Genomic DNA, 21,772 nt, shown 5'->3' on the forward strand with positions numbered 1-21,772 from the left:
GCTGTTTTATTTCATTTATCATTGTGATTTCAAGGCACGTCCGTTTTCCTGAAAATGACTCAGATTTATCTTTCTTTATATCTATAAATACAACATTTTGTTTATCCATCTGTTGATGGACATGTAGGCTGCTTTCAAGATTTAGCTATTATGAATTGTGCCATAAACATGAATATGGATGTATCGCTGTAATATGATGTCTTTAACTCGTTTGAGAAGATCCATAAAAGGGGTATAGCTGGGTCAAATAGAATTTTTAGTTTTAGTTTTATTGAGGAATCTGTATATTAATTTCCATAGTGTTTGAACCAATTTTCCTCACCAGCAGTATAGAAACCCTCCATACTTCCACCACCCACCACCACTGTCTTGCCAGTATTTGTTGTTATTAGATTATTTGATGATAGCCATTCTTTCTGGAGTAAAATGAAATTTCAATGTTGTCTTAATTTGCACCACTAGGATGGCCAAGAATGGTGAATATTTTTTCATGTATTTATTAGTCATTTGTACTTCCTTTTCTGGGAAATAGGTATTCATTTTAGTTGCCTGTCTTCTAATGGAGCCTTTTACTTAGGGTGTCTGTTTTTTGAGTTCTTTATATATTAATAATTCTTTTCATATATTCTGTGATTCTCTGTCTGAAGGCTAGCTGGCAGAGTTTTTGTTTTCCCATCCTGTAGATTGTCTGTTGGCTGTTTCTTTTGCTGTGTAGAAGCTTTTAGATTTGATTCAATCTCATTTGTTGATTCTTGGTACTGTTTCTTGTTACCACTGGGTTCTATTTAGAAAATCTTTGGCTATTCTATGTATTGAGGAGTTTTACAGATTTTTTTCTTTCATTATAATAAGTGTTTCTGCTTTAATATTTAGATCTTTTATCCTTGTTGATTTTAGTTTAGAGCTTAGCAAGATATATGAGTCCATATTCAATCTTGTGCAAGTAGATAGTCAGTTTTCTCATCACCATTTATTAAAGAGGCTATCTTTCCTCCAGTATGTGTTTTTGGACCTTTTGTCAAAGATCAAACAGCTGAGTGTGCTTGAGATTATTTTTGCATTCTCTATTCTGTTCCACTGACCCACATATCTGTTTTTGTGCTTATATCACTATAGTTTTATACTATTACTTTATATCTGGGGTTGTGATACCTCCTACTTTGCTTGTGTTACCCAGAATTGCTTTTACTATTCTGGATCTTTTTTGATTCTATATGAATTTTAGGATTGTTTTCTCTAGTATATGAGGAATGCTGTTGGTATTTTGATTGGGGTTATATTAAATTTGTACATCAGTTTTGAAAGTATGACCATTTGGGCTATATTGGTTTTATCCATGCAGGAAGAAGAGTTATCTTTTCATTTTCTGATGTTCTCTTTAATCTCCTTTTTCAGAATATGATACTTTTTGTTGTAGAGGGCTTTCATTTCTTTGGTTAGATTAATTCCTAAGTATTTAATTTTTCTGGATATTGAAGTATTTAATTTTTCTTGATACTATTGTGAGTAGTATTTTTTATGTAAAAACAAGACTTATTTCAGCAGGAGATTTTTACAATCTCCCTAAGGATTTTTTTCCCTCTACTTCACCCTCATATTCTTAGGTTCAAAACCTACATCTTTTACTCTCATCCTCATGGACTTGGAGAACAGCTGCTCAACATCCTCTGTTTCCTTGAAGATTATAAAGTTACTGCTGTTCAGTCTTCTCTTGTCCAAGTGAACCAAACTTAATCTTTTTTAAAAACATTTCTTTGACCAACATAGTTTCTTCAGCACTTTCAAGGACCAAACTGGAGTAAAGGTCTGCTCAGGGCTGAAGGTGCCATGTGTGTGGTAAGGGCCCTTATTTCTCAAGCTTAGCCAACAGGTGGCACACAGCAGGCACTTGATGAAAATGTTAATTTTGCTTTGCCTTTTATTACATTTCATCATAGTATCTTACTGGAACTTAGAGTAATGGCCTCTCCTTTCACGTTTCTTATTTTTGGTCTTTTTTTGTTAATAGTTTTTAAAAAGTGACTTGGAATTTTCGAGCATAAATAAATTTAATTTTAGCCTTAATGAAAGAGGTACACATTTTATTTTGTTTGCTTCTTTAAACTTTGAGGTTGGTAATCCTTTTTCACACCAAAAATAGCTATATTTTGAGTTCAGTGGAGGAAAGAGAGTTGCTACAGATGCTTAAAATATTGGTAATTTAAGTTCTAATGAATTCGTTTTTTGGTCATTATACTATTAATGAATGTGATCTATTTTGTAAAACATACTGTGCTTTGAAATAAAAAGCACTTGTTAGAATTTGAAGGTTTATTAAAAGGCTAACAATTATCTTTTAGGAGACAAATACTGATGTTTATCACTTCATTTATTTCTTACTTTCTTTTAAAATAACTTTATAAATTTTTCTTTTAACCTATAGAGTGAATTCAGCTGCAGTTATTTACATTCTGTATTTAACATTCTCTGAAATGTTTGTAACAGGAAACCAGATTCTAATTCTATAGGGAATCTTTTCCTGTGTTCATCTGTTTGACAAAGGTTTCATTTTGGTAGTTACAACGTGAGGTGGAAAGCTAGTCACATGCTGCCCCAGGCTTTGCAAGTAAAACAATGAAGTTCAAAAGGAGGGCTTGTCCTGCTTAATTTACAAAATTTCTAGTGTCATTTGATCCAGGTAACAATCTTTATTAAACTATCTACTGGTATCAGTACTTGCAAATCAGTATTTTCTGCTTCTACTATAGCATTTCATAACCATTTAAAGTATTTCTTTTACTATCACACAAAAACTTTTTTCCTGAGTTTGTATTTTAATAGGTATTTTAATGTATCTGCATTTTCTTGTAGAGACATGTTGGCTATCAATGGCAAAGCTGATTGAAAAATCAGTCACTAGATAATATAACCCTGAGGGACAAGCATATTTAACTCTTGTATAAAATGTGTGTTGGGCAGGTGTGTTGGGGTGGGGTGAGGACGGGACCCAGAGTTGTAGATGTTTAAAAATGTTTAGAATGACACACTATTGCTTACATAGTATGTAAACATACAGTACCATAATGACTCATGGTCTGCTATCTAACCCCACTATATAATATTGCATTCAAGATGGGCCAAGTAAAAAATTTTGTATCTTGTAGGATTCTCTGACAGTTTTTCCTCTCTTAATCTGAATCTGATGAACAATCTTTGGTAATAAGTTTTCCAGCTGTTTCTATCAGAACTTTGGCCAGACTTTCACAATTACAATACACACACTGTTGAGAAGAAAGGAATGTATAATTAACATATATCCCAGCATAGTATTTTTCCCTTTCTGGAGTGATAGATAATAGTTTGGTAGGAGGAGGGGTTGTGGGATCACCAAAAGGCCTATGATATTTTCCTATACTATGTTAAGATAAATAATGTTTTAAATGTCCTGTACAGATCATCTCTGTAGGAAGATTCAGCTTTTCCTGTATATTTTAGATACTTGATGGTTTCCAAGATCTGATTGCACATGCATTTAGCAGCTAGGGATTTAATAATGCTTTATACGTTTGTACACGTAAACCAAATATTGGGATTATTATCTTTATGCCCAAACTGTTGATAAATGAAGAAAGGCGCCTGGGTCTGAGTAGGTTAGATTGGGAGAAACGGCTTGCTCCCTAAGCTTTTTCACAGCTTTAAGTCCCCATAATAAATGGCAATGTGTGATATACACAATGTGGCTGCTCTTTTCTGTAAGTGAATAATTTAAGGCTCCGTGCCTCAGGCCCCATTCAGGCTTTAGGGGATCAGTCTGTGTCTTGATACCTTCTAAACCATTCTGTGCCCACTAGTGGGAAGCTCTGCTGATTCTAAAGGGTGCCCTCTCTAGTATGTGGCCTCTCTAGTATGAGCTCTGCAGGACCACCACCTATTTGTGTTACTCTCCCTGTGGACTCCAACTTCAGCCTCTGTTTGTTTCCTGCTCCTAGACTATCATTAATAAGAGTAATCACCAAAATTTCTTCAGTCATTATTTGTGTTTTCTTGGCCTTCATAAATTCTTCTCAAGTAACAGGACTGGAGCAAACTACCATTTAGTGTTTTGAATTAGATGAAGAAAATTGTCTCTAATTTTCTTACCCAAGAGACCTTCCATTTCCTCTGAGAACCTTTTCTTGTGATGAAATTCTTTAGGCAAGTTTATTATCAGATGCAGATGTGGTTCATTTAGTGCCAAGGACGACTACCAGGTTCCAGATTTTTTGCTGCTTTTATAGTTACCTTAATTTTAGAGAGCAGACTTTACATAAGTAAATTGACTTTAATGAATGAAATTTTCATGGGTTTAATGGATATTAATTCATTAGTTGCCTGTTTAAAAAGCTAAATCTATGCATGTACCAAACATTTATGGCCGTTACAAAGCAACATTCCTGCTTGGCTTTTCTGTACCAAAGTCTACATCTATAAAAAGTGCTATTGCATTTTTTTTCTTATCACCATTGGATTTTTGTATGATTTATCAGAAAGATAGCTATTTGAGACAAAGGAAAAAACAGTATTTCCAACAAAAGTAATGGTTGCTACAAGTCTGGCTATGGTATGATTTCCCTGGAGCTTGAGAAATATAAAAAGGGACCCATGTTTGCTCATGTACAGAGAAGTGAGAAGAAAGTATCTGCCTTGACTTCCTTCCATTCATGATGTCTCCTTGGACAAGTGGAGTGAGGAGGAGCCTGACTTGTTGAATACTAACACTTACCAGATTTGCTTCTTAAACTTAGAAGAATGAGGCTAAGTACCCGCGCACTCAGCTTAGCCTTCCCAAGTATGGAAAAAGCCAGGTTTTAGGAAAGAGAGGAGGGAACATGCACAGCACAAATAACCTGGAAAAGTTGAAACAATTCGCACTTTGCTCTTCTCTCTCTTTGGTTCAGTCTTTTAATGTAGAAAAAAATTTTTCTTTCTCTGGGAAGTGAATCTTGGATTTGTAGAAATCTGAAAATTTGAACAAAGTTCTTTTTCTAGTTCCTAGCTTTTTAAATCTACATCCTTTTAAGGTCACATCTTGATTTTTATTCTTAACCTTGAGGATATACACACATAGCCATTCAGATGTACTGGGTAGACCTGAGGATGTCCATAATTCTAAGGCTTCTTCTATGCAAGTCTGCAAAGTTGTGTGACAGCCTCCTTTGCAGACAAGTGTCAGGTTTTTTATGTGAAGAATATGAAAGTGTTTGTTCTTCCAGGATGCACTGCATTAGCTTATTCAGTCTTGCACTATATGACAGAAACCAAACTTGGAAAATCCAGATGGAGTTTGGTTTATAGTGTGGGTCAGCAGCTGGGAAGGATCAGAAAATAGTGTTTCAACATAATCATGTTTAAGGCATAAAATTATGGATAATGTTGGGCTTCTTTTAGCATGTAAAGTAGAATAAGGATGATGTTTGAATATGCGCATTGCAGATACCTCACAATCATTGATTTATAGTAACATTTTTTCCATTTTTATTAGTATATATTTGCAGTATCTTGTGAATACATGCCTTGTGGGAAATTGCTACATATACATATCTCATCTTGATTCCTGTACTTCTTCTTTCCTTCTCCTCCCTTTTGTCTTTCCCCGCCCCCAATTTTTGAACTGGGAACTAGTGGGCTTTTCTTTTTATGGTTTTAATGATACTCCCTCTCCCAACCCAGGGCCTTTATACTGAGTCACATTTACAGATGTCTTTTATTTTGACACAGGCTTTGAGGGGCAATACTTTAGCCTCACAGAATGCTGTTTTTGTTTGTTTTTAAACAATGCTGAGGATTGTACCTAAGGCCTCTTTAACACTAGGCAAAGTGTCCTACCACTGAGCCACATTTCTACCCCTCCGCCTTCAATATAAGCTTGCTAAGATTTCTATTTCTGGCATGGGTTTAGAAATGATTAAAAAAACAACCAAACCTATCTCCCTTCCTCCTTACCTTTCAAGTTTTCAAGAGTTTTGCCTGGTTAAGTAGTATAGGGCGTGGACAAAGGGATTGGGCAAACCTGTCCACCAATCCTAGCTTCTTTATGTGCAAGTTATCCTTCTGTGGCCTGTTTCTTCATCTGTGAAATGGAATGAGATTACTAATTTTGTAATATTGTTGTGAGAACTCAATTACATGAAATAATATAGAGTTGAAGGTCTCTAATAGTATCCTTCCCACCATGAACTAAAATATGTTTCTCTTTTTGATTTCCTCTTCCTCCTCTCTTTTGTTTCTATGATGTCACTTAAAATAAACTGAACAAACCACAGAAATAAATTACTTGGGAATTTTTGTGACCACTTTACTTTTACTGAGGGGTAATTTTTAAATTCCTGTTTTGGGATTTTTGACACTCTTGGATGTATGTACTCTTGCTTCTCTCTCTCTCTCTCTCTCTCTCTCTCTCTCTCTCTCACACACACACACACACACACACACACACACACACACACACACATCTTCATTTTAAGTTTCTGCAAGGAAGAAAATACCTGCATTGAGTACACTAATGTCTTGTAACTTTTACTGATCATCTTGCCTATGTTCTCCAACACTGGCTGTGGTCACTTAGTGGCTGCTACTAGAGCTAAGTACCTTTGAGGCAGTTTGTGATACTTGGCTTGCCAATTCTAAGGCTAAGAGGGGACTTTGGTTTAAGGAATGAAACTGATTTTGTATTAAAATGGAGTTCAGCTTTGCCAGCTAATAGAAGCTATTAGTGGACCCACATGTTTTATAAGATGAAGTAGATTAGGGTAAGAATAAAACGGTTTATCAATTTAACTAAGCAAATCAGTATATTAAAATATGCAGACTAATTTTAGCGTGTCGTTATTTGTACTGTTGTGGCTTTCTGCCTTTTGAATCTCATGATACAATGTAAGAGCTTTCTCTTTAATCTTACAGATCACAGTTCTTGATGCTCTAATCTTTTGATTTAGATGTGTTCCTTAACCTTCATTTGCTGCATTGTTCACTACATCTGTAGTTCTGAATGTTTTGTCAAAGAAGCTCCTCTGTAGGAAGAGGATGAAGAAGTTTGGGGTGGTAGTTGAATGCTTGAGGTCTTTCTAAGTCTTTGTAGATCATCTGTCTTCTGATGGTTCCTTAGGCTTCTAGCAGACACGTGTCCATTGTTTTTAAGCAAAGCCCAGTATGTGTGTTTGACAAGTTAGCAGCGTGGCAGCTCTGCTTGTTCCCCAGCCTTGCCGCCGTCTCAGAGATTGTTTGGTTTGGCAGATGGCCAGCTCTCTGCTGTAAGATGCATTTCCTTGACAGGACAAAGTGGGGGGGGGGGGCTGCATTAGCTGCAAAGTTTACAAAGGTTAGCCAAACACACACAATAAATATTAATAAACAAAAAAGGCCCACCCACCTTTGACTTTGAATTCTGTTGCTTCATTCTGTGTTTCAGAATTCCTGTAGTGTTTGATTAATAACCAGTCTTAGGATAATTGAGCCTTAAGTATCTTCTGCATGAGTTAGCTGCTCACAGGCCTCTCATTGGCAGCTTTGATGACTTAGTCATTCCAGAGATCTGTTTAGTATAAGGAGTCTTACTTGCTTTTCCCTGCTTCAGCATGAAAAGAGGGTAAATGTGTTTCTCCATAAGAGCTTAAACTAACCTGTGTGTGTGTGTGTGTGTGTGTGTGCGCGCGTGCGTGTGCGCTCACATATGCTTTGAAGGATAAAGGATATGAATAGGAATAGAGGTACAGTGCCCTTGGTCTCCCTGGAAAGCAATCAGGCATTGGTCTCTTGGCCTGAGCAGTTGCCTCTCTCTAACATTTACACCCTCAGCATAGAGAGAGAGAGAGAGAGAAACAGTAACCTGCTGCCCCTGGTAACTGCCTATTTGGCTGGGTGTCTTGGAATTTATCAGGCCTACGTTGTGGATCTTTTCCAAATCTGCACCCTGCTCACTTGAAAACATATTTGAGAACCAGTAATCTTAGACTGCTTAGCCAGACCTCTGGAGAACTAAGGAAGAGAAATGACTCGAGTACTCTGTCATTAGGATTGTCCTAGGGCCATTTGTATGTGGCTGAGGTTTCTGAAGGCATTTGAGAGCACTTCTCATTGTCTTCTCTTGCTCTCTGGTTCATTCATGTCCTTTCTCTTGGGTCACATTAGAAAGAAACTAAATTGGCTGCATTTGTAGTATACCTGAATATAATAATATGGAGAAATCAAATTATTCCTCATTGAAAGTAATGATTTTAACTTGAAAATTATCTTCTAGCAAACCAATTCTTTTAGACATTGGTGAACTGTAGTTTTTAATTCATTCCCTTAGCACACATTTATCAGACAATAGTGTGAGCACTTGAAATACCATAAAACATAAATCTGTGGCCATGTAAAGTATATCCTACTGGGGAAAACAGACAAGTAGAATAAACAAATTACAAATTATGTTAAAAGGTGATACATGTTACAAAGAAAAGGAAAAGGCAGAATAAGGGGAGCAATAGAGCACAATTTTAAATAGGGTAGTCTGAGCAGTGATGATATTTAAGCAAAGACCTAGATGAACCTTGGGTCAAATGAAATTATTCTAGACAGGATTACACAAATATGATGTTAGGAAATTATGTTTGTAACTCTCCTCATATTTCCACATATCTGGCTGTGGTCGTTAGGAAATGTCCAGTGGTCTAAGCGTGGTTCTCAAATTAGGCTCAGTGGTGGAGCACCTGGAAGTCAGACTGCTGCTCTGCAGCTGTAAGTTATTGTTTACTTAATTCTGCCTAGGAGCAGTCTTTTTAGTAAAAAATTTGACTTTACATATGTGCATTATAAAGTACAATAGATTCTGTGAACATACATATAAAGCATCAACAATAATAATGACAACAACAACAAAAACCAGGTTGTCACATTAACTTATTGTTTTCAAGTTTTTCTGTTGTTATTATTGTATTATTTATATTTTAGCACTTGCTAGTAGACAGTTGGGCAGTGCATGCTGTGCATTTAAGGAAAACTGTGCCAGATACCCTAAAATTACTGAAAATGGTGGAGTTGGAGAGAGCACACTGTGGTTTGATTCTTTCCAAGAACAACTGAGCTTTTAAGGATGTATGGCTTAAGAACCAGCTTCTAATTATGAATTATAAGTCATGCAATGTATTTTAATCTTCCTCTTGATATTATTGTTCTGAAACATTAGAAAAAAATTTTCAGACATTTAACTAACTATATGTGTATTTTTTTGTCAGTCAGATGAATTAGAATTTCTATCAAAAGGAATCTCAGAGATTCCCATATATTGTATCTTATCAAAAAAGATAGGATGCTTAGAGCTAAGGAACCAAAGAAAATCAGCTCAAGGTAGATTTAGGAGACAGAAGTTCCATGATCTTCATTTTACCATTAGAACTATAAAATGGCAATATCTGTTGTACCCTAGGCTCCCTTAATCCTTGTTGGAGTTTGGCAAATGACGGGTTATTCAATAAAACTTGAATAAATGTTTGCACTCAGTTCTTTCTCTATCACAGTGAATTCTGCAGACCTAGTACATGGTGTTTCTGCCTACCATTATTATCTTCATCTTTTTCTCTTTAATTCTATTCATGGTATCCCTCCCACCTCTGCCCTCTTAACGACAGACAAAAATTAAAAACAGATTACAGTTCTTACTTTGAACTTCTGGTTCTTTGTGCCTCTAGAGCACTACTTATTTTCCTCACCAGAAATGAACCCAAGGAATCATACCTTCTAGTATAACTTCTCTTCTATACTTTTAAATTCAGGTTAATATCAAGTTTTTATATTCTGTATCTGTTTTACTTGTGCCATTTCCCTGCTGTTTTATCTCACATATAGGGTGAGATTATTAAGTCTCTACCAATGTATATTCTTTCTAAAAAGAAATTCATGAGACTTGGATCTTTGTGAACTAAAAACAGTAACCACCTGGCCTCAGTCTGCAGCGTGGAGGGACATACTGTATGTGTGTAAAAGCATGAAACACTGAGATCCAAATCTGCTTTGGTGGTAAGCAGAGCTGACTTACATGGATTCAACATTCCATGATGCCAGCCTCTCATAGTAATGGAGCAGGGAGCCTAACTTTATGGTTTCAAGGCTGTCACGAAAAGGGTCATATCAGGAAAGGCCTTTTTTTACTTGCATGGTTTCATATGGATAAGAAACAACGGATTGGAACTTAACCTCAAGAAAATATCCTAAAAGTTTCAAGTTGCTGTCAGGATGTTGTTTGATGTAGTAAACTACCCCCATTTTTATTTGGATCCTTTTGTTGAATTTCATGTCTTTCTTTTTCAGAGCGTTGTCCGATGTCTGTGGCATCCAAAGCTGAACCAGATCATGGTTGGAACTGCAAATGGGTTGGCTAAAGTCTACTATGACCCCAACAAAAGTCAGAGGTATTTTATAAGCCTTGCTCATTTTAGATGGATAACAACAACTGGGGGGTGGGCTTTGTTTCACCCTTGCTTTTATTTATTTCCCTTTGATGGGGATCCACCCTTTTAGAAAATGCAGCTGGCACAGAATAAAACCTCAAAGTCCCAGTAAAGAGGATTTAGATATCACCCTTGATCCATACTGAATTCAAAGTGAAAGTTTCCTGGGGATTTGCAGTTCTTTAGTTGAAATGTTGAGTGCAACTGAGGGAAATGTGCTGCTCACTTTGCATACCACCCTGGACAGTGGCATTAGCAGTGATGCATATGAAGGATTAACAAAGTAAGGAACTAACCCCTTACAGGAAATGGAAACAGCTTGTCCATTCTGTTACCTTTCATTTTTAGATTTTAACGATTACCCATTTGAGTGTTTAGCAAGCTTATTCTCTGCTAGCAGAAAGGGAGGACACAAATACTTTCTCCTCAACTCTGTGCCTATTTACATTTCAGATATAAGCACACCAATCAGTGTATTTCCACGATGTTGAGAACTTCATGTGGAACTGCCTCGGTTATTTATATTTTCCTTGCCATAGGTGTACCACCCAAAATGGATGATTTATATCTCTCTCTTAAAGTATACTAACTGATTGGCTATTTCTCTAGAGCAAGTCTTGCTTAGCTGGAATTAAAATTCACTTGCTAAATTCTCTAGAGTTCCCTATAAAGCTGTTTTGAAAACTCGCATCCTTTCTGAGGAAAGGAGATCCATCATCTATTAGTGAATATTCATTGACCATAATTTTGCTCTAAATAGAAGTAAACATCCCTTCCTTCTTCCTTTAAAACTTTCTGGACCAGTACTGGAACTCATGCCCTGTAATAAGGTTATATCTTAGGGGATTTAAGAATAAGTAGGATTTCTATTTGTTTATTTTGAATAAAGGTGTTGAAAATGCTAATATAATTATGTCTGTTTTACTTGAGAAAAATAATTAGCTTCATTTGATAAGCACCCATTTAGGATGCTATCTTTGCTTGGAATTTTTAAGAAATTTGCTTATTTATATTTGCCTCTTCTAAAAGAAAAAGCTCAGCATTGTTAAGAAGTAGTAAAATGTTCTAAGCACACTTTTGATTAATCCCACACATTCTTGGGCTGTAGCCCCTTGGCAGTACTGCCAAACTGACTTCATTCCAGACACTTGTACTCTTATATTTGAGACATGGACATATGCCACTTGTGCTGTAGGCCACCCAGGTTGCTTCCATCTGGGACATAAACTAAAATTTGAACCCTGTGACCTTTAGGGTGAAGATGCTGATTAATTTTCTGATTTCTTTAGCATCTCAAGTTTCTAAGTTATTTTGATAGGGTTTTTTTTTAAACTTGTATTTGGGTGTTCTGTTCCTCTCCAGTTCTTTCACTTGGTAGTGGCTGCTGACTGAAAGACTTGCCTTTCTGTTAGTTTGATCATTGCTAATACTTGCCATTCTATTAGTTCAGTCTCATCTCTTATCACCAAGACCCTATCTGTTGCCATCCTTCAGAAAATCTGGGAGTTGACAAGACACTGTACAGAGTATACTTCTAAAGTATCTGATGTTTTCAAGATAGATTTTCTGTTCCTAAGTCCGAAGATAAAAAACCATTTGCTTTTATACCCTTAGGGGAGCAAAATTATGTGTGGTTAAAACCCAGCGGAAGGCAAAACAAGCTGAGACTCTGACCCAGGACTACATTATCACCCGTAAGTTGTTAACATGAGTCTCTCAGTACTGTGTCTGTCTTTTCTCTTGTGGTGGCATTTGATTTTAGAGACAGAAAAACCCTGAGTTCAGGTATCTGTTACAAAATCTCCCATTGTACAGAGGAAGAGTTGTGTGATAGCTATCGCTTTAGCTTTCATGACTCATCATAGGGTCAGGAGTGTCTCATATTGTTGCGGGAAAATTCCCAAGTCAAACCAAAACCTAAAAAAGACTGCACTGAGGAGATAAGAAAACAGCATTTAATCTTTACACAGGTGGACTGTTGTGGGATAATTCTTCAAAGACAATAGCCCTGAGTTTACAGAGAGCTTAGTTTATTTAGAATTTAGAAGCAGGAGATACAAAGCAAATGACAAAACATTAAGTTATTGGTTATATGCATCGAGTCATGTATTGACAGGCAAGCTAGTCTTGAATAAAATTTGTTGAAACAAAGGAATTGTTTGTCACAATGTAGAAATACTTTGAAGGGGAGGGAGGGCCCTTATGGAATGAGCAAAGTTAAAGGTGTCCTTGACTTGTTCAGGGTGTCTTAAGGTATAGACAGTCACTCTGACTCAGTGCTCCACAGAGCTGCAGCTGGGCTTTACATACTATCAAGGTCAGTTGAATACAGGAGAAGTAGCAGAACAGAAACTTGGTCAGAGGCTTCTAATTGATCATGAAATAAATGTAAGTTTGCTACTTTATAAAAGCGTGCTATTTTGCATTATAATTGTGCCGCAGTGATGAAACTTCTAATCAAGTGGGAAGAGCCTATCAGAGTCTAATGTATTACTTTATATACTCTCTATACTTAAAGAGCAAGAAACAGTCTAGTCTAAGTCTCTACTTAAAGAGTAACAGTCTAGTCTAAAAATAAACAGTATAAAGTGCTGGTCTTCAAATCAAGAGGCCTCAGTTTGTCCGGTCTTGGCAACGTGATGTTGAATTGGAAGTGTGATGTTGAATGACTGAAATTCATCAACAAAGTGAACAGTCTAGATGAAGTGTCTCTTCTAGTGCCTTCTGAAATCTGTGACCACATGCTTACCCATCTGGAAACATTTATATATGAAATTAACTACCTGGTGTATGAGCGGAAATTTTATCAAGGCAGGTAGAGTGGCTTCTCTCAGGCCAGTCATATAACCTCATTAATCTGGCAGATCTTTTGTTTCCAGAGTTGTAATTTCAACCCTGTAAGAGGAGACAGGTAGGAAAAAAAATCTTGGACGAGGCAGTGATCCTTAGTGCATGGCCCTATGGACTTTTATTAATGTTTCAGTCTAAAGCCCAGGGGGCGCTGTATTGCTGGGTTTCTTTCTGGTGGTAGGTCTCACGAAGGACCAAGTCCCTTGGAATTTAAGACTCGTCAGTCAAGAGATCCAATGACGCTTTTTGCAAGAGTAGAAGTGTTAAAGTCAGTGTCATAACCAGTCTAGCTCATGTAATTACATGCGCCCTACTTAAATTCCTTTAGTCGTTTGAAGTGAAAAGCTATTTTTCCCCTTCCTAAAAATACTGTGTGTCATGTTGCCTGATAGAGTGACTATGGGTGACTGTGTTCTCATGTCCCCAACTCAGAGCAGGCATGTTTTACCGTGAGTCCAGCCCCTGTCAGCAGGAGGGATCGAAGGTAGAAGTAGACACTGGGAGTTAGTTTCTGAGGTGTTAAGAGACATTTCATTCGTGTTATAAATTCCTTTTAAACCTCTGCTGTATTCTTCTGCTGGTCCCCTGGAAGAAGTTTCCTTTTAAAAAGAGACTTAATCTTCATGTAAGGAAAGAAATCATTTGGGTACTTTTTTTTTCAAGAAAAAAAGGGTTATTTAGTACTTTTCCCAGTAATTTTCTCCTCTCTCCCCCCAAATGTTAGATCATCTCCCTCTTAAATTCTTATACTTAATATTTTGAAATTTAATTCTGACTTTAATTAAATCCCAGCAGCAATTGAACAACAACAGAGCTGTGATTTTTATCCTGTTTTGTGCACAATATTAAAGGAGGTTAACAACCCCATCTAGTCCCATGCCAGGAAATCTAGACATCCCTGCATTAAAGCAACCTTTATCCCAGATTCATGGGAAAAGTGCTCCTCTTTTCTGGTTATTCACTGTTGTCAATTCCTCCTGAGAAGTGGTTACATTTCAGAAATGTGTGAAACGATTCTAGTGTTTAGGAGGCATCTGAGGAAATTTTGGGGCTGACAGGCAATATATCGGCATTATTCACATTTGGATCCTGTAAGAAAAACAATAATGTTTCTCATTAAGTATTTATCCTCAAAACCTTAGAAATTAAGTTTTAACTGCTACCCATGGTTTAGGAGGTGGGCGGCCTCACCGGTGTTTCTATGACAGTGAGAGTGTTTCGTGAGTGCCGTTCATTGCCAGGAGAGGTGAACAATGAGTCTGTTATCAAACAGAATTGGCTAATTGGTTATAGTAAGACTGTCTTTTATAATTAGATGAAGACTATCATTATGACTTCCATTTCATCTTTCAGTTAGTCATGCTTTTGCAATGTTTTTGGATGCAGGATTGTTATTATAATGAAATGTTTCAAATGTGTCTTCTTGCAGCTCATGCCTTGCCTATGTTCCGTGAGCCCCGCCAGCGGAGTACAAGGAAACAGCTGGAGAAGGACAGACTGGACCCCCTCAAGTCCCACAAACCCGAACCTCCTGTAGCAGGCCCAGGTGACGTGATCCAGCTAACAACCTGCAGAAGGGCAGGGTGGGGGTGACTGATAAAGAGATAGGATGATCTTGTGGGCCTGGGTACTTTGTCTTTTAGAAAGATTTTACTAAATAGTGGTTTTCAGATGTTTTTAGCAACAGGACATTTCCTTAAAGATCTGATACAGAATCACAATATGTAAAACTGATGAAGATGGAGATGATGTGCTGAAGTGGGAGGAATCTGGGGCCCTTTCTTCTCAGTCTCTAACTTGAGACCTAGCGATGACCTGAGTAGAACTCTGGGACTTCTTGGAAGCCAGTGCTAAAAGCACTGCCACCAGTGTTGGCACAATATGTAACATAAGACACTTTGACCAGGATCCAGGCTGGATTCAGTATCACATAGGGCAAAAAGTAGCAATGATTTAGTTCTGCATTGATTAAAAAAATAAATTTAAAAAAAGGAGCTTTCTGTATTGGTAGAAGATGAATAAAGTCTTTAGAAGTTTTAGGAGAGTAGGTGTCATGAGGCATCAAGGCAGCATCAGTTTATAGTATGTGTAGCACACACCTGCTCTAGAGTTGCATTGTCTGTGATCATGGGTATAGTTTCCAGTTGTCTTCTGCTCCCATGGCTGCAGCTTTTGACTTGTTCATTCATCTGAGTCTGAGTTCTGGACCTGTGTCTGTTTGGCATTTCAGCACTGAAAACATTTCAGTTTTCTCTCAATCTTTTTTTTTCTTTTTTTTATGTCTCCTTCCTAATCGAATCTGCAATTAATATTCTTGCCTGGATCACTGCAGAACTTCTAACGAGGCCCTTTACCTTAGGTCGCTTCCTGTCTTTGCCTCACATACATTCATTATACATAGCTTTTTATCCTCAGTTTGTTTAGCTTTCATGCTACTGCTCGCAAACGTCCAATAAACTTCCTGTATTTCTGTAGGTTCAATGTTCCTCTGAAACCTGCCTTTGTAGCTTTATGCTTTACTTCTCTCCTATTCTGATTTTCTGATATGACTGTTAGTTCCCTTCCTATCTCCAAACATCCATTGAAAAATCAATCTCTATCTCTCTTTGTCTGTGTCTCTATCTTAATCTGTCTGTCTTAGTCTGTTTCTGTCTCTGTCTCTGTCCCTGTCTCTGTCTCTTCTGTGTCATTCTCTCTCTCTTAACCCATTCTGCTTAGTGAAAATAGCATTCTTTGCCTTCTGAGGTTTCCCAAAATGAATCGGTAACTTTCAAATAGTTATTGGCCACACAGATTCTCTGAAAGTTATTTCCTAACTTATTTACTTTCTTTATATACAATTTATGAAACCAGTCTTTCAGTTTTTTGGCTTCATATGTTTATTTTATGTTTCTAAAAAGTCAGACATTTTTTGAGTACTAAGCACCATAGTAGCTATGGTGAGAATGAATGAAGATTAGTGTATTCAGCTGTTTCTTTTTCTCTCATAATTTCAGCATTGTAAAAGGTATTTCAAACATGGCAAGCCCTAAGATGTTTGTTTAAAACTAAACCATCTAAGACTATTAGTTATTTCAGTTTATTTTGAACTTTAAATGTTCATGCTGGAGGAATTGTTGTTGTTGGTGGTGGTGGTGTTTTTTTGAGGCAGGGTTTAGGCTGGCCTTAAGCTCATGACAGTCCTCCTGCCTCAGCCTCCTTGCTGGCCTAGGCTGGCCTCAAACTCATGACAATCCTCCTGCCTCAGCCTCCTTGGTGCTGGGGTTACAGGTGTGTACCACCACACCCGGCTAAGAGGAATTGTTTAATGGCAAGCTAATTGCAATTCTTTATTGTTATGATTCTATAAATTAAGAAATGAAGACCTAGAAATGTAAAAAAGAAGACTTCCTAGTTTAAAATATTATGAGGAATGAGGTCTGGTGATCTTTAGTTCTGAATATCAGAAAAACTTGAAAGGATAATACTCAAGGTTGTCTTGAGATTTTTGTTCAGATAAGTACAGTATACTTAAGTATGACCATATTGTCATGCTCATTCTTTTTCTGATTCGTTTATTTAAATGCTTTGACAACAGGCCGAGGTGGGAGAGTTGGAACCCATGGGGGCACTCTGTCATCCTACATTGTGAAGAACATTGCATTGGACAAGACAGACGACAGTAATCCCCGGGAAGCCATTTTACGCCATGCCAAAGCAGCGGAAGACAACCCATATTGGGTTTCTCCAGCATATTCCAAGTAAGTGAATAGCTTTTTAAAATAGATTGAAGGTTAATAGCTCAGTGGTAAGGCACGTGCTTAGTATGCACAGTGCACTGGGTTTTTTTCAGTTCAACACTGAAAAAATGCAAACTGAAGAAAAATAGAAAAATTATATTTAATGAAATCAGAAGAACGTAACAATGGTATTTTAGAGTTTAATTCTGCATTTCTCATTTTATTATTAAACATGAAAAAATAGGCCAAGAGCACATAGTCTAGAAGCCCAGTATTTGTTTATATCTTATGGCCCTAAAATGGTAGATTTTGTTTGTTTGTTTGTTTTTGGTCTGTTTGAGACAGGATCTCCCTATGTAGTTCAGGCTGGCCTTTAGTTCACTTTGTAGTCCAGGCTGGACTTGAACTCAAATGATCCTCCTGTCTCATTCTGCTTAGTACTACAGCAGAATTACAGACATGTGCCATCATGCCCAGCTAAAATGGTAAGATTTTAAAACTGTACCAGTTTCATCAGAGTGGCAGCCTAATATAAACCATTATATGTTGCCCTTTCTACCTATGACATTCAAAAAAGAAAAAAAATCACTGCATTATCTTAGTTGACAGAGATTAAAAGCAAATGGATGGGAGCAGCCTATAGATCTATTCTTAAAGACTGCATTTTTAGAGAGAACTGTAGGTGAGTAGTGCTGCCTGGTAAAATCCAGCCTCTCAGATTCCTTCTTTGTATTAATCTTACATAACCATAGTATAATTGATTATGAGGTTAACTTTGGTCCAGCACTATTAACTGAGATATGCAATTTACTTGGTCTTCACCAGTTTTTCCACTCACATGTTGTGTTTAATTATGACCCCCTAGTCTCCTCTTCCATAATAGTTTCTCCATCTTTTTTATCTTTCATGACCTTGACTCATTTTACAAGTACTTGTTAGTTATTTGCTCTCAGTTTGGGTTTTCTGGTATTTACTCATGAAATGGAGCTATGTGTATCTGGCAAAAATAACACAGAGATCATGTGTCACATATGCTCAGTGCTACTAGAGTGCCATTGCTTTTAGGTCCTTCTGCTGGCAAAGCCAGGAAATGTATGTGTATGTGCCAACCTATTCATATACACTATTTCTCTATTCCTGTATGTATCCGTCTGTGTATTTTTAAAACCATGTCTCTGATTTCAGCCCAGTGCCACAGGGTTCATTTAGCTTTCCCCTTGTTTGTAGTTTTAAGTGCTTTTTTTTCTCTAGTGAGAAACTCAGTTCCTTCCTATTTGTTCACTTCTGGTGTATATATTAAGGAGTTTCAGAGTTACTAAACATAGCTTTATAAGAAACATTTCGCCAGCTGTATTGCAGCATTTTTTCTTTCGGCTTATAGCTTCCAGTCAAGATTCTATTTTTCAAAGTTATTTAGATTAGATCTTTTTTGTCTACCTGAGCCATTGTGCTTTTGTAATTAATTTGAAATGCACTTACATTCACTTGTTAGTATTTATATTTCTTTTTTGGTTTATCTTCCCTCTATTTCTTCTGCACAAATAACCATATACATGAGCATTCTTTTATATTCCTTTCTTTCCAAGATAAAGAGTAATGTCATATAAATACTCTTTTTAAAAATTTTTGTCTAAATTCTACTTGAAAATCTGCGGTGAAATATAAATACAACATATAAACACATGTATAAGATAAAAAAATATTATTTATAATATAATATTACCCAAATCCAACTTTATCAGAAAATTTTTGCTAGTCTGTGATTATTCACAAAAGTAATTCATTCTCTAAATATTTCTTCATTAATGTTTTAATGTGAAATTTAATTTTAAATTAATTTTGAGAGAATTTTTATGACTGTTACCAGCTATAATTTGTTATGACATTTTCTCATTTTTGCTTTTGGTACTGGGGATCAAACTCACGATCTTGAGCTTACCAGGAAAGGACTAGAGCTGCTGAACTAAATCCCTGGCCCTGTTACAACATTTTTGAAATTTGAATTTATTATCTTAGACTTTAACTTTGTATTCCCCATCTATATTGAAGTACAGTGTATTTTTATAAATGTATATATTTAAAGTATGTGGCTTTTTGTGGTGAGAGGGGTCACTGGAAATTGAACTCATGACCTTGCACTTGTTACGCAGGTTCTTAGGCCATTGGCTATATTCCCAGCCCCAGTGTATGGCTTTATATTAATTAATCTTTTGAGCTTTGCTTTTTTTCCTTCAGTTAGCACTATCCTCGAGAAATTATTCTGCATTGCTTCATAATTCTTGTTTTCCATTTAATGGATATAGCATAGGTTTTTTAACCATGAATTTTCTTTTATGTATGTATTGAGTTTGTTTCCAGCACTTTGCAGTCACAGTGCTACAGTGGGTAAACTTGTACATGTATATTTTTGTATTGTTTGAGGTTTATTTAATTTTTTCTTTGATGTTTTTATGTATCATAAAATTTATCTCTTTGAAAAACTTGTGTAAGAAAACTAGACCCTGGACACTTTGTAAAGCATTAATAAGGTTAGAACAATCCCCTATCAATGAACTCAATTTACATGTCATTTCTATCAGTCCCGTCTGCTGGCTATTAGGAGCTACTTCATGTAAAAGAAAAGCACATCATTTTAGCTTGGATTTCTTAGAAACAGACCCTACAGTAATAGATGATTCATGTAGAGATGATTTACCTAGAACATACTAGGAGGAAAAACAATAGAAGACTGGAGAAAAGCCATGAAGCAAGCAAGGGCATAATATCAAGTCCTGTGGAAGGTCACTTCGGCTTAATCCTGAAGCATAACACTGAAGACCATAGTCATTGCACTGATTGACCATAGCTTGGTCAAGGGAATGGCAGCTACAGTATTTGTACTTCCTTATCTGTTGGTCTTTGCTAATGACTGGATATGGGGTCGAAAAAGACATTCTCAGTCACTGCCAACTCTCAGGAACTTCAAACATAGGAGTCACTGATGTGAGTAAATGTACACTGTACAAAAATGCTAATGGGATTTGAAGGGATTGGGAGAGAGCATTGTATTGTTTGCTATGTGTGTTGTACCAGAAAAGACTTCACTATGTAGTGTCAGTGGTGGTTGTTCACAGTGTGTGTTAATAATCAGAAAGTACAGATGGAACAACTCTGAACAATGAGTTGTATAATATGGCAACAGCTAAGAGGGTCATAGTAAGGCTGGCCAGCTAAATGGTGTGGATTTGCTTTTCATTTGTATAGAATTTGTGTGTATATAAGCTAACATATGTCAAAACATCATTGGCAATCACATAAGCTTATAGATTATGTCCGTGTTGACCCTTTGGTTTTTGTTGAGGTAGTTGTCTTCTATAACTATAAGGATTCTTTTATACTTCAAAACTCGTATTTAGAAATATGCCAAGGACAAGCTGAGGAAAAAGGAGAATGAAAATAGAGAGCTTAAAAAGTGATAAACATGGTAAGTTCATTTTGATGGCTAACTGCTCCAAATATGTGCATGTGTTTTCACACAAAAATCATTAGATGTCTCTAAAAGTATTGAAATAATAATTGATATTAGAAATATATAGTACATACATGTTTTGCAAGTTGGAAGATGTCAAAGACCTAACTTACCATTGAAGAAAATGAAAGACTAAGAAAATAAATTTTAGATTTTGCTGTTTAGCAAGCCATTGCTGCAACCAGAATAGGAATTTGGCCTTAGAATTTCCAGGTTATTGTTCTAACATCAGCTAACACATTACTTTGATAAAGGGTCAATTTATTATGTCATTTTCATATCTGAGGTTTAAGTAATATATTCATACAGAAGAAAAAAAGCCCAGCAATATCAAGGATAAACAATGGAAATCTGAAAGCTCTCTTTTCATTTAACCCCCAGTTCCTTTATTCTACTACTTAGAAATACCAGCAGCTACAGATTCTTATACATCCTCCCAGAAAATGTCTGTATGTAAATGTACAGATATGTGTATAGCTGCACTTATTATTTTAAAAAATGAGTATAGAGTATGTTTTGCAAGTTGGTTTTTGGTTTTAATATTATTATTTTGGTTTTATTATTATTTTTTGCTTAATGCACATCTGATTGGGCCAGATCCATCCATGTATCTAGCTTATTCTTTACACTTCTATTGTACTTTCATAAAGCAATACACTCTTGAAGAACAGTTACATTACTTTAGCTCTCGTAAACTGTATTGAAATTAATGTCTTTGTATGTATCTATTTGCCCACATGTGCAGGCATTCTAGGAATAGAAATGTTGTCAAGGGATATTTGCATTTGAGATTTGTTTAGATGCACTAAATTTCCCTCTAAAGTCTCTTTTTAACCAGCTCACTCAATGTCTCATTGCCTCTTTGCCCTTTTCTTTGCTGTGAGTATGCTGATTTTATTCTTGCCAATCTGATAGGCAAAATTTTGTAACCCGCTGCAGTTTATATTTTACAATTTTGAATATCTTTTCATATGTTAAAATCCTTCTTTCTTTGTTAACTATATATGTCTTTTTCCCTGTAAACTCTGTTTATATCTTTTGCTCATTTATCTCTTGACTAATTGATCATCTTACTAATTTTATAAGACTTTCTTAATGCTCTATTCATTAACCTAGCCTTTTTGTTCTATTCTGAGACAGTATCTCACAGAATTGTTCAGGTTGGCCTCAAACTTTCCATCCTTGTACCCCAACCTCCTGAATAGCTGGATTTATGAACTTGTGCCACCATACCTGGCTTAATACTTCCT

General features: G+C 36.4%; 1 protein-coding gene across 4 annotated transcripts in view; it reads left to right on the top strand.

Moving 5' to 3' along the window:
- Nucleotides 1–21,772, top strand: part of Wdr70 (WD repeat domain 70) — a 305,121-nt gene that overhangs the window by 272,459 nt on the left and 10,890 nt on the right. For all 4 annotated transcript variants that reach the window (XM_013152887.3, XM_063258091.1, XM_063258094.1 and 1 more), the window contains 4 exons: nucleotides 10,306–10,406; nucleotides 12,060–12,139; nucleotides 14,725–14,841; nucleotides 16,873–17,035. In XM_013152887.3, coding sequence (XP_013008341.1) covers nucleotides 10,306–10,406; nucleotides 12,060–12,139; nucleotides 14,725–14,841; nucleotides 16,873–17,035 — 461 coding nt within the window. The remainder of the gene's footprint in view (nucleotides 1–10,305; nucleotides 10,407–12,059; nucleotides 12,140–14,724; nucleotides 14,842–16,872; nucleotides 17,036–21,772) is intronic.

Source organism: Cavia porcellus, unplaced genomic scaffold (genome assembly GCF_034190915.1).
Source record: "Cavia porcellus strain 051 isolate PalLab524CR breed Dunkin Hartley unplaced genomic scaffold, mCavPor4.1 scaffold_11, whole genome shotgun sequence".
In the NCBI taxonomy this organism is placed as follows: Eukaryota; Metazoa; Chordata; class Mammalia; order Rodentia; family Caviidae; genus Cavia; species Cavia porcellus.